General features: G+C 44.0%; 1 protein-coding gene across 2 annotated transcripts in view; it reads left to right on the top strand.

The window, feature by feature from the left end:
- Positions 1 to 13,877, top strand: part of MTMR1 (myotubularin related protein 1) — an 80,892-nt gene that overhangs the window by 28,109 nt on the left and 38,906 nt on the right. For both annotated transcript variants that reach the window (XM_066581783.1, XM_066581781.1), the window contains 4 exons: positions 523 to 598; positions 4,363 to 4,457; positions 8,285 to 8,392; positions 10,710 to 10,811. In XM_066581783.1, coding sequence (XP_066437880.1) covers positions 523 to 598; positions 4,363 to 4,457; positions 8,285 to 8,392; positions 10,710 to 10,811 — 381 coding nt within the window. The remainder of the gene's footprint in view (positions 1 to 522; positions 599 to 4,362; positions 4,458 to 8,284; positions 8,393 to 10,709; positions 10,812 to 13,877) is intronic.

The following is a 13,877-nucleotide window of genomic DNA, read 5'->3' as shown; positions in this document are numbered from 1 at the left end:
TGAAAGTTTTTTTACTACTTACATATCAAAGTGCAATAAGTGAAGCGTTACAGTAAGGATCTCACATTAATGGCCGCATCTGTATTGTGTACACTGCTTGATATTTGTGGGCTCCATGCAAGGACTGAGGCTTACATTGATTTCTGTTCTCCACCCCCCCACTCTCCTTCCCACTGTATATAGAAGCAGTGCATTGATTTATATGTCTGACCTCCCGGTGGAGGTGTTCATAATCCAAACCGGTCTTCCTATGCTTTACTATTACCAGCAGCCCACAGAAATCAATGTCTGCCCTGGATATTTGCTTATAGAACGATGTCGCGTTTCACAAAAATCCCTTGAAAGATGAATGTATTATACATGAGCTAATGATTGTGGCGGGAGGTGATCGAGACTGTCCGGAGCCCACTGCGTGCCTAATATCCTGTGTTTACCAGCCGTACGCTCCTCGGACGGGGCGGAAGGACTTCTACTACCTGGAACACTTCAACTGGGATATGACTGAGTTATTCTTCTTGCCAGGCTCTGAGAGATGGGAACAAGTTGGCACAGATGGAGGAGGCACCACTTTTTCCTGGCGAGTCTATCAAAGCCATTGGTAAGTGGGGATGGGTATAGCAAGGCCATATGTGCTATCCGACCCTCTTCTGTATGTGTACTTAGTTTATATTTACTAAAGTCCTCGTAGAACTAAATCTTTATGAGGTTCGGAGCTCAGTGTTGGTGCTGCTGTGTATATCTGTAGAGGAGAATTATAAAATTCCATCTGTCAGCAGCCAGCACTAGGGGGAGCTATAGGGTTGTTTCAAGAACCCAACCACTGTTAATATGCTCTAATAGGGAATATGAAGGGAATAGAATGGGATTCCCTGCTCAAGAGCCCGCTCTGGGAGAGTGACTCCCGGTCAGGGAGACTTGGTGCTGTCCTTGTATAACAGAGCGGCCATTTATCTGAATAGCTGTCTTGCTATACTACATATCCCTGCAGGGGAAAATGGCCAGCTGACCATGGCTTCTGTCCTAATCCATGGTTTGCTGCGAGTGGGAACCTGGGCAGTCCGCTATTCGCCCTAGGGGGCACATCCTGAAAGATGGGGTCTCTGATGACACTGGAGGCTACGCAGAAACAATCCGCATGTACCATAAAGACTGGATCTTATGGTGGCAAATCCGCAGCATTGTCAATGAGGTTTTAAGAAGTCTCATTTATGTGATACAGAAAAATTGATTTGAAGAGTGGATTTTAACCTTATTCATAGCAAGCACCATACATGTAGAAGACTTGGTCCTGGGCTTTAAACCTGTGCCACGGTATATATACAGGTTTAAATCTCCTGAAATGGAGCAGGTTGGGTGTCAGAAACAGCCAGGAACCACAAGGAGATAGAAAAGGTCTACAACCACTTCTGCCTTCTCTTGTCCAGCCTACATAGAGCTCAATGAGTGCTATGGAGGAAGTGTCGGTGCTGCTTCCTCTATTGGACCTGGCGGTCATGTGATCACCAATGGCAGCCTGTATGGTAGCTCTGCTTGGTCTTAGCAGACACCAGCTCAGCTCTGCCAGTGACTAATTGTCAAATAAGAAAAAATACAGGTTGAATGTTCTCCAGAGGTCTTGCATGACGTCATGGGGGACATACAGTACCACCCACGCAAATTTAAACCATTGGCATAGCTGCCCTGTAATCTGAGACGATACAGGTTGTATATCAAGATGAATGAAAATAAATGGGGGACCCATTTCTGCGCTTTATTTTAGAATTAGACCCAATGTCTACAGGTGTTTTTTTTGCTGTGGAACCCACAGAGGGGGCGTTCCGCTCTGAATTCCACAGCAATAAGCCTCCATAGCATGCTCTGGTAAAGCGATCCTTCATGTCCACGAGCGGAAACCAGTTGCAGTTCCCACTCGCGGATAAAAGAAAAAAATCGCAGCATGCTCCATTTTGCTGCGGTTCCCGCACGGACTGCTTCCATTGACACTGCGGATGGGCCGCGGGTTCTGCGGGAAAGCAGGAAGTTTGAAAAGAGAAATGTACTGCGCCAGCCGGCACTTCTGCACACATCCGGACTGGTAAGCAGGGTCCTCGGCTGCGGGCAGGGTTGGATTCTGCTGCAGGCTCCTACATGCGGAATCTGACCCGCCCGTGGACATGAGGCCTTAATATACTACTTTTGAAAATATAGAACTTTAAAAAAAAAAAGAAAAAACTTTTTGTACACCAACTCTAATTACAACGAAAATGGGAAAAACTTTTGTGAGAAAAGGTATTCAAAAACAGCCCTACAGGTCACAGAAAAATGCAGGAAAAATAATTTTGGGCGGCCCAAGAAAAATAAATAAGGCCTTTAAAGCACTATATGCTCACTTAAGTGTCTAGTCATTTAAGACCAGAACTCTCTGGTCATTAAGAGGTGGATCTGCACGGCACGTTACGCTGTAGATTTTAGCCGTCAATTTCACCCTTTGGAATGAAATTCATAGTGAAATCGGGTCAAAATCTATTTGTAATACAAACCGGTTTTGATGTGCGTCCGTGCCAAAATCCACAGCAAACTTTCCACAGTGGAAACAATGTCCCATAAGGACGTACCCTTAATGAAGGCAGATTTGGGGACACTGGAAGCCATATGTAAGGTCCTAGTTAGAGATGAGCGAGCATACTCGTCCGAGCTTGATGCTCGTTCGAGTATTAGGGTGCTCGAGATGCTCGTTACTCGAGACGAACACCACGCGGTACTCGTCTCGATTAAACGAGCACTGACCATTGAATTCAATGGAGCCGGCAATACAGCCGGCTCCATTGAAAGCAATGGGCTGCCGGCGATTGCGGGATGAATTGTCGGGAAGGGCTTAAATATATAAGCCCTTCCCTGCAATTCATCCAGAAATGTGTAAAAATAAAAAAAATATATACTCACCTTGTGCCGGCAGAACGATGTTAGCCCATTGAATTCAATGGAGAACGATGTTAGCCCATTGAATTCATGAATGGGTGAGTGAGTGCTGCCTCTGATTGGCTCAGCTCAGCTGTCATTCAGCTGAGAGCTGCCCCTGAGCCAATCAGAGGCAGCACTCACTCACCCATTCATGAATTCATGAATAGGTGTGAATGAGAGCTGCCTCTGATTGGTCAGGCTGTGACCAATCAGAGGCAGCTCATTCAGCAGGCGGGGATTTTAAATCCCCGGCTGCTGAATACTACTCACAGCTGTTCAGAGCAGTTCAGGAGAACTGCAGCCGGCCGCGCTGAACTCCGTCTGCCGGGACCAGGTGAGTATATATATATTTTTTTTATTTTTACACATTTCTGGATGAATTGCAGGGAAGGGCTTATATATTTAAGCCCTTCCCGACAATTCATCCCGCGATCGCCGGCAGCCCATTGCTTTCAATGGAGCCGGCTGTATTGCCGGCTCCATTGAATTCAATGGGCTAACATCATTCTTCTCTGCCACAGCTGTTACAGCTGTGGCAGAGGAGAACGATCTTTATGCTGACAGTGCGGGGGGGTGTCTCACTCTTGCCACTATTGTGGCTTAATAGTGGGACCTGGGAGCTTGAGACGCAGCCCTGCATGTTGCCTCTCGCCTGCCCTATCCGTTGCTGTGTTGTTTCCATCACTTTCTTGGGTTTTGCAGATTTTCACAAATGAAAACCTTAGCGAGCATCGGCGATATACAAAAATGCTCGAGTCGCCCATTGACTTCAATGGGGTTCGTTACTCGAAACGAACTCTCGAGCATCACTGAAAGTTCGACTCGAGTAACGAGCACTCGAGCATTTTGGTGCTCGCTCATCTCTAGTCCTAGTAAATAATTGACAAAGCACTTCAGACTTATGTAGAACGTGAAAAGTAAAATGGTCAGAGATAAATAGTTCCTTTAGGCCAGTATCCGATGGCCATGTTTTAGCTCTGTTCTGTCCGTGGTCTGCGGACCCTAATACGGAGCTAATGTAGATCTCTGTATCTATTCAAACGCCTATATTTTTCAAGGGCTTTTTTTTTTATGCAGCTTGACCTATTTTGTCCATTTTGCCACCATATTACTATTATTTTCTATTGGATAACTACAGATCAGTATTTGTTGGGTCAAGAATCAAATATATGGTGGCAAATCCTGATGAAATAGTGATAAGTTGCGGTTGTATTCAGCGGTTACTGGTTGGGGTGGGAGGTACGTGTAATTTCATCTGTAGCCAGGGCTTGCTTCTAATAAGTTGGCTCTCGTTTTGCGGACTTGGCCTGTACACGTTTTCCATGGTCAGGCTGTAAATGTGGCGGCCCCTGCTACAGATTCCTCTAGGGATGACTGCTGACGACCGGCATTATCTGAAGTGTGACCCGTTTTATTTTACAGCTAAGGATGTCATGTATATCTGTCCATTTTGGGGAGCAGTGAGCGGGACGCTAACGGTGACGGATTTCAAGATGTACTTCAAAAATGTGGAAAGGGTAAGTGTCGGGCGAGATGTACTAATGCTCTGCATGTGTGGAGTATTGAGAATGATCTCTGCTTACCATAACATACCCAGTATTTGCAGATCACATTTTGACGACTTTCACTAGTTCAGCGGCTTAGGTTTGATCTACACATTTGTTTGGAGGGCTCTTCTTTGGTCGTCATTATAAACGCAGGAGAAAGTAGTGCAGAATGCAGTGCTATTTTTTATTTTTTCCAATAAAATGATGGAAACCCAATATAGTCAATGCTTCCAGCGGGTGTTCATCATATGGCAGACCCAGTAAACCCTTATTTTAATTGCTGTTACAGCAGTAAACTGAGGATTTTACTGCACGTATTGGCATCATTCAACACTCCAATGTTTAACTCAGCCGTAGTATGTACGTATACAAATAATATGGAAGTGCTGGACCTGATGGGTGCCATTCACTGCACTGAGGGCCTATTGAATTTCCAGCATTCTCCCAGATAATATAGCATTGCATATGGTGTATTTTGTCTGGGATTTTGTATCCAGTCTATGCCGGGCTCTGAAAAAAAGCCTTGGATAGGGTGTATTAAATGGGCTACTCTGGTGCCTTTTTTAAAATTCATTCATTATGTAGCTATGCCCCCAGTATATATGTGAGCTTGTGTCACTTTAATTAGTTATTTCTTTCTTTTACTCAGATGGTCAATGTGATCTCTATTCTGACCAGCTCAGATCTACTTGGGGGTTCTACATTCATTTTCTAGTCGATTTCTCAGTCTATGTGGTGCTGTTACATGGATCTGCAACAAAAACTGCTTAGCATGGGATATAGGCACTCCTGTCACCGTTACTGATGATGATCAGACCGCTCCTGTCACACAGTTGTAATAGAGGAGATCACAGCTCATCCTTCTGACTGCATACTTACGGTCTGTAGCTTATTTAGAAGAGTACAGAAAATAATAATTAAACAGTCTGCCCTGCAGGCAAAAATAATATAGTCTTAACTAATGCTGGGCGGCTCTCCAGTCCCTGCTGTTCCTCACTACCGGGTGCAGGGAGCAAGCGATGACATACCTGTCAAAAGGGACTGCTGCAGCCAATCACCAGCTCCCTTCATGTTAGGTCGTTGTGACTCCCCTCCTGGAAATGAAGTTCAGAAGCGGTGGGGGAGTGTGGAAAGCTGAGCGAGAGATTACAGAATACGGTGTCCCAGATAACCCCTTTTGAGTCCCTTTTACATGTCCGACTTTTTACGTGCACGTACCGACACTGATTGGAAAACAGCACTGTTGACTTACTTAAACATACAGTATATGTTAACATTATTCTTCAAGTGCTGAAATACCTTTAGTTGGTGTTATCATCGCCGGAATAATAAAGCACCACCACCTTGGCCTTTGATGGGAGAAAATGGAAAGACAATATTTTTCTATTGTTCCCTGAAGATTTCTGTTACAACTTGTCATCTCCTACTCTATTCGTCAATTCTTTGCTCGTTTTATGAAATGTACACTACTAGTCAAACGTTCTAGGACACCTCCATTTTTCCAGTTATTTTTGACGTAAACACAGTTCGAGTCGAGCAAATAAGATGAAATAGTTGGAAGTTTCAGAAGTAAGTTAAAAACATAAAAATATTATGAAATTTTAACCTGAAACACAACAATAGTCTGAATTTATGATTTTAATCAAAGGGCTTTTTTCAAGGGACACATCAAGGACAGCTGCTCTGAAGCACAGATGGCAAATTATGGTTTGAAATTAGCTACAAACTATTCCTACAAGTCTCTCAACATTTGAAGATTACTTTCAAACTCTCTGATTCTATATAACCGGTCTTGGAATAGACTACATTACACCCTCTAGGACAGGACTTAGATAGTCTTGCTCTTCAGGACAGAAGAGATTACTGTCATAATGGGGGGGAAAAAAGGAAATTACCCAAAGAAGACATGCAGACCCTTAGACATGTTGGTCTGTCCTATAGAGAAATTGCTAAGAAAGCCAAGATGGCAGTCAGTACGGTTTCCTATACCATCAAAAAGCACTTAAACAACAAAAAAAAAAAAGGTATCTGCGTTCCAGAAATGGAGGAATAATAAAGATGTGAATATATTTAGGAGAAAGTGGACTGACTTGTCTGGTATGGAGTCTGTCATCAGACAGAACTCCACACCAAAAGGGTCCACTCCAGCTTTATATAATCTCTCAGGTGAAAATCCCAATCTAGTCAGTAGAGCAGCAGGGAATGAAAATCCGGGGTATCCAGCCTCAGTAATAGACAATGTAAAATAGAGAAAAGTCCAGCTCCCTTGCACTACTAAACCCCTATGAGTAAGGGATGTACATTCAAGTTAAAATGGATGTTACTTCACTGGGGGGATCTGGATGCAACCATTTCCCCCCCATTCCAGGTCAGCCTTTAAAAGCTAGAAGTAGCAATTTTATTCTTCACTTCACTTTATTCAAATCACAGCCAGTTCAGTAAAAATAATAGGTATACAAGACAACGCGTTTCGGGGTCCACATACCTGATTTCACCAGTGAAGAGAAGACTTCTATCTGCAGGTTTGACAGGTAGTGTATCCGTAAGAAAACCACTGCTAAGATTTAAAGAAGACTTGCCTGGTCCAAGCAGCACCTCCAGTGGACTTCTGAAGAGTGGAAAAGGTCTTATGGACTAATGATTCAAAATTTGAAATCTTTGGTACATCATTCCGGATTTTTGTACGTCGTGGAGTAGGTGAAAGGATGGTTCTCGAGTGTGTGACACCAACTGTCAAACGTCGAGGAGGAAACGTGATGGTCTAGGGCTGTTCTACTAGATCCAGAGCTGGCAACTTGCAAAGGGTGACTGACATACTGGACAAAAAGGGCTGCTACAGCGTTTTAATATGCCATGCAATACCCTCTGGTGTACTCCTAGTTGCTCAGGGGTTTATATTACAGCAAGACCATGATCAAAAGCCTACTTCTAGGATATGTCAGAACTGCTTTAAAGCAACCTTCTGTTTTGGGACAAATTGCTGTCATGGGACTGGAGGGTGGGTTATATCAGCTACCATTGTTCTTCCCTGCCAATGTCCCACCGATCACCTGGTTTTGGATTCTGTTTTCACTCATCCAAAATGGCAGCTGCAATTTGCTAGCCCCTGTACCTCATGCACACTATGCACTGCTCTCTGATTAGCCAACACTGATCATGTGAGCATTGCTTGTCAAACAGAGATAAGGTGTAGTGCATTGGTAGTCTACTGCTACCAATGTGTGGTGGGGATTAGATAGTCTGAAGATTGCATCTGCCATCATCGATAGCTGATATTGGGATCAAGAACCAGCAGATTGGAAGGACATCAGCATAGAAGATCTATAGCAGGGAGTAAAATTGTCTCCTTCGGTCCCAGGACAAGATTTTGCCCCAAAACCTCAAGGTTGCTTTAAGAAGACAACAAGAAACTTGTAAGCTGCAAAGAATTGAATGGCCTGCGAAGTCTTCAGACTTCAACCCCATTGAGCTTGTTTAGGATGAACTTGATAGAAGGCTGAAAGCAAAGCAAGCTGCCAGTGCAGCACATTTGTGGGAACTTCTGCAACAATGTTGGGAAGAAATTTCTGAACAATAGGGAAAAAAATGATGCTGCCCTTACATGATGTCTTTCTATTATTGCATTTTATTGCTTCTAGTGGGTGTGAGATGATTTTCTCCAAATTTCATCCATGCTGTGATATTTTCAGTTAATATCATTAATTAAATGATTAATAACAGCTAATAACCTTAATTACATGTAAATTATTGCTTCAGTCTACTAAGTAAGGTACTAATATTTCTGTATTCTATTGCAGGACCCCCCATTTATCCTTGATGTACCTCTAGGTGTAATCAGCCGAGTGGAGAAGATTGGAGTTCAAAGCCAAGGAAATAACTCTTGTGGCATAGAGATAGTTTGCAAGGTAACTGTATACATTACAGAGAGTGAAACCTTTTTTTTAAAGCGCTTTTCCAGGCAATTGTTTTTTGATGACCTCAGGATACATTATGATCGGAGGGGGGCTACCGCTTGGGACCATGAGCCGTTGATGTGCCTGCTGTTAGCGCCACAGTGCAGAGGATACAGAGTGGAAGCAGATCGCTCTGACCCCTGTGTAGTGGCCAGTGCTGAAAGTCGCAGGTGCAGCTCCCTTTGATTTTAATGGGAGCTTTGCCTGCAATTATTGGAGAATATCTCATACATTACAATTAACATAGTAACATAGTATGTAAGGCTGAATGAAGACAATGTCCATCTAGTCCAGCCTGTCTATCCTCCTGTGTTGATCCAGAGGAAGGCAAAAACCCCAAGGGCAGAAGTAAATTTAGCCCTTTTGGGAAAAAAATTCCTTCCCGACTCCCTAATGGCAATCAGACTGTTCCATGGATCAACCCCAAATAGTTCCTACCTGCCTGTATACCCGGATTGACAATTAACCTAAGACTTGTATCCTATAATGTCCTTCCTCTCCAGAAAGACATCAAGTCTACTTTTAAACTCCTCTATGGATTTTGCCATCACCACTTCCTCCGGCAGAGAGTTCCACAGTCTAACTGCTCTTACAGTAAAGAATCCCCTTCTATGTTGGTGATGAAACCTACTTTCCTCTAATCGTAGCGGATGTCCTCTGGTTACCGTCGCAGTCCTGGGTATAAACAGATCCTGGGAGAGATCCTTGTATTGTCCCCTCATGTATTTATACATGGTTATTTGATCACCTCTTAGCCGTCTTTTTTCCAGGGTGAATAATCCCAATTTGGATAGCCTCTCATAGTATTCCAGTCCCGTCATTCCATGTATTAGTTTAGTTGCCCTTCTTTGAACCCCCTCAAGCACTGTGACATCTTTCCTGAGCACCGGTGACCAGAACTGTACGCAGTATTCCATGTGAGGCCTGACAAGTGCCTTATATAGTGGGAGGATAATGTTCTCATCCTTCGCCCCTATACCTCTTTTAATGCACCCCAAGACTTTATTTGCTTTGCAGCAGCTGACTGGCATTGGTTACTCCAGTTCAGTCTACAATCCACTAATACCCCCAGGTCCTTTTCCATATCACTTTTCCCTAGTGGTACCCCATTAAGTGTATATTGGTGACATCCGTTTCTCCTGCCCATGTGCATAGTCTTACATTTTTCAACATTGAACTTCATTTGCCATTTTTCTGCCCAAGCCCCCAGCTTATCCAGGTCCGTTTGTAGCCGCACATTGTCCTCCATTGCATTAATTATATTGTATAATTTTGTGTCATCTGCAAATATTGAAATTTTGCTCTGCAGCCCCTCTATCAGGTCATTGATAAATGTTGAACAGAGTGGGGCCTAATACTGAACCCTGTGGCACCCCGCTAGCGACTGTGGTCCAATCAGAGTACGAACCATTTATTACCACCCTCTGCTTTCTATCATTGAGCCAATTTTTTTACCCACTTACACACGTTTTCGCCCAGTCCGAGCTCATTTTGTATTTTAGCCTATTATGTGGCACTTTGAGTACTTTCTTTAAAAAAAAGGTTTTTCCACCAAAATACCAGCTGTCCACAGGATAGGCGATAAATCTGTGGCTGCTGGGATCTCCAGGGATCATGAGAATGACGTACCCAGATTTCCCCCAGTGGATGCAGTGGAGGTCCTGCGTCACCACCACTACTTTCATTGTCTTTGGAGTTGGCCAACCACATCGTTCTTGACTCCGTTTACAAGAAGGATTAATGATGCGCCATTTTTGTCATCCCTGGGGGCCTTCACGGTCAAACCCACAGCGATGATACATTTAGCATCTATCGTTGGGGGCGAAGTGATAAATGTTTTTGGTGGAACAACCCCTTTAAATGTAGTAAGTGATGATATTTATGTCTTTACAAGAACCTTGAGGTCTGTGTGTGTAATCTCTTGATCTGCTAACTGCTGCAGTCCAGACATATCCAGGCTTCTGCTTCATGTATAGTGAGGTCGGCGTTTGTGTCCCTCCACCTTTTGATCTCCTATGAGGTTTAATGGCTCGGCCGTAAATGATTCCATAGCGCGGTCCCCACGATGGGGCAGGATATCCCTTCCGTCTCCGCACAGGGGGATTAGCGACTTCTGCTACCACTAAAGTGGAAATGTACAGACGGTTATTCTCACATGAAGTTTGTAAACAGTGAAATTCTTGAACTTCCTCCGCTTTTAACATTCTCAGTGTAATAACCCCGGATTATAGCTTTCTTTCTAACACAGCCCCATTGTTTGTCTCCAAAGGATATGAGGAACTTACGGCTAGCGTACAAGCTGGAAGAGCAGAGCAAACTGGAAATATTTGAGAATCTTATAAGACATGCGTTTCCTGTTTCCAATGGCATAGTAAGTGATGGCATTGACCTTGATTGACTGAAATGCTAAAAACTAATTTAGATGAGCAAATTTCTTAAAGTAAATGTTGACTTTTTACTGTTTTATTTAGTATAGGAACTCGTACGATTTTCTGATATACATGTATTTCAAATTCTGCTCATAGCCCCTATCTGCACAGTAGAATGATATTGCCCATGGACAGGTCTGTCCATAGTCATGGCTGTCAGTCATGTGACCACTGGTATTCAGGTGACACTGATTAGGCATCTAATAGGTGAGTAGTAGATTACTGAGCAGCAGAACTCACAGAGTGTTACTGCAGCAGTGTCTTCTCATGTCTGTCAGTGTCTGTGGAGAAGCAGCTCTTCTATTCTTCACCCTGTCTCCTCTGTGTGTTTTTTCCAGTTAACTCAATACTTGAAGATAGTTGTGTACAGATAGTCCCCTACTTGCGAACAGGTTCCGTTCCAGGAGCCTGTTTGCAAGTCCGAACAAATGTTTGTATGGAGCAGGATGGCGGGTGGATCCCGCTCCATACAACATCGGGTGCAGGCTGTTCTTACAGCGGACACCCAGCGGCAACAGTTTTGACGCCGCACTCCTCGTCGGAACTGTTAACGCTTTAAATACCGCTGTCTGTAGCTGTATTTAAATTGTTAACATTTCCGACGAGCGGCGCGACTCGTCAGAACTGGTGCCGCCAGGTGCCAGCTGTAAGAACATTCTCGACATTCAGGGGTCCTGTACAGTGTCCCGCGGTAAGATCGCGGGATGTTGTGTGGTTGCTAGGTAGCCGGGGGCCTTCTGAAAGGCCCCAGGGCTGCCTATGCAGAGTGCCTATTAACCCCTTCCCGCTGCAGGGCGTAAGTTTACGTCCTGGCAGCCTGGTACTTCCCGCAACAGGACGTAAACTTACGTCCTGGAGATAGCGCGGGATCACATATTATTGCGCGCTATCCCGCAGCGGGAGGCGGCTGTCAGTCATAGCCGGCGTCCCGCTGCAACAGCGGGGGGCCATCGGAGATACGCCCCCCGCTGTTAACCCCTTCCCTGCCGCGATCTAAGTAGATCGCGGCAGGGAAAGAGTTCACAGAGGGAGCGCGGCTCCCTCTGTGTCTCCGGCCGGAACTCGCGATGTCATCGCGAGAGCCCGGCCTGTCACCGTGGCAACAGGACGCCAGACACCGGCGTCCTGTATTGCCTATGCCTATGATCGCTGTATAAGCAATAAGGCATGGCAGAGCAGTAGCTCTGCCATGCCTTATGACAGCGATCATAGGCACAGTGCTGCAAGTCCCTCAGAGGGACACAAATTATGTAAAAAAAAAGAAAAGAAAAATGTAAAAAAAACCCCTTTTTTATGCTTTTAAGCGCTAAAAAACTGAGGCATAATGCTAATTTTTAGCATATTGCCTCACTAAAAACGCAATAAAAGTGATCAAAAAAGCCGTATGTACCCCAAAATGGTATCAGTAAAAACTACAGCTCGTCTCGCAAAAAATAAGCCCTCATAGAGCTCTGTACATCGAAAAATAAAAAAGTTATAGGACTTTGAATGCAGCAATTTAGAATAGAAAAAAGATTTCCAAAAAAAGGGTTTTTATTGCAGAAAAGTGGGAAAACCGAAAAAAAATGTAAGAATTTTGGTATCGTTGTAACCGTACCGACCCGCAGAAAAAAATGGAAAGTCTCATTTATGCTGCATGATTAACGCTGTAAAAAAAAAAGAAATCTATGGCAGAATTGATGCGTTTTCTCTCCCTGCTATCATAAAAAAAAAATTCAAGTTTTACAATATAGTTAATGTACCCAAAAGTGGCACCGATAAAAACTACAGTTCGCCACGCAAAAAACAAGCCCTCACACGGCCGTGTCGACGGAAAAATAAAAAAGTTATGACTTTTGATAAATGGAGAAGAAAATCCGCCAAAAATTGTTGCGTCCTTAAGCCCAAAATAGGCCATGTCATGAAGGGGTTAAGCGCACGGCTTGATAGGCGCTCTGCATAGGCAGCCCTGGAGCCTTTCAGAAGGCCCCCCGGCTGCCTAGCAACTGCACAGTGTCCTGCGATCTAACCAGAAAGGCTTGATAGAAGCCTGTCCGGTCCCTGCTATGGTATTACATCATATTGTGCTCACAGATTGTTCGTAACTCGAACGTTCGCAAGTTAACTTTATATTAACCCCTTAAAACCACAGGACGTGGATTTATGTCCTTGGTGTTTAGCGTTTATAGGGAGCGGGATGCGAGCCAATCCCGCTCTATACAAGCCGTGTGTCGGCTGTCTAATAGCAAACCCTTGCCTGCAACAGCAGTGATTAGCACTCAAGCAGATCGTTGCTGTTAACCGTTAAATGCCCCCCACCCCTCAGGTACCATTTGCCTATCACGGCAAATTCTAAGTAAAGTGAAATGGGGAAAAAAATGAAATTCTGACGTTCGGCCCGGTCGTGTTTCTACAGTGTGCGCACTGCAGCAAAAATGACATAACTTCATTCTGTGGGTCAGGATAGGTCATCCATAGTATTTTCCACGGAAAACACCTGTAAAGGGTTGAAAAAAACTTTTATAAACCACACGTCTTCAAGCGTCATGTTGTTGTTAACGGTATTACCTGTTTATAATAATAAAAAAAAGTATTAAAAAGTGCACGCAGGAGACTGGGAGAAGAATATTAAAGCTGCTTCTCCACAGACAGAACGAGAGCTGCAGGCAGTAACAGAGTCCTGCTCCTCAATAAGCTACTAGTCACTCTTGGCTACCTGATCTGTGACCGTTGACTACAAGGAGTCACATGACCAACATCCATTACTATGGACAGACTGACTACGCCATACTATTGCACAAATGGGGCCAATGGTTATAAGCTCGGTGTGTGAGTAGAATTGTCAATACATGTATTTTGGAAATCATACAATTCTCTAAATAGAAGCAATAAAAAAGTGGAAAACCTCTTTAACGCAGTTATGTGAAAACAAAAACACTCTTAGCTGGCTTTTAAATTGATTTAATAAAAGAAAAGTTTAATATTTCCTCCTGTCGTCTTACGACTTGTATTGGAGAGTGGTGCCAAGA

The sequence above is a fragment of the Eleutherodactylus coqui genome, chromosome 10 (assembly GCF_035609145.1).
Source record: "Eleutherodactylus coqui strain aEleCoq1 chromosome 10, aEleCoq1.hap1, whole genome shotgun sequence".
NCBI classification, from domain to species: domain Eukaryota; kingdom Metazoa; phylum Chordata; class Amphibia; order Anura; family Eleutherodactylidae; genus Eleutherodactylus; species Eleutherodactylus coqui.
Note: the sequence above shows the minus strand (reverse complement) of the source record. Positions and strands in the feature narration are given on the sequence as shown.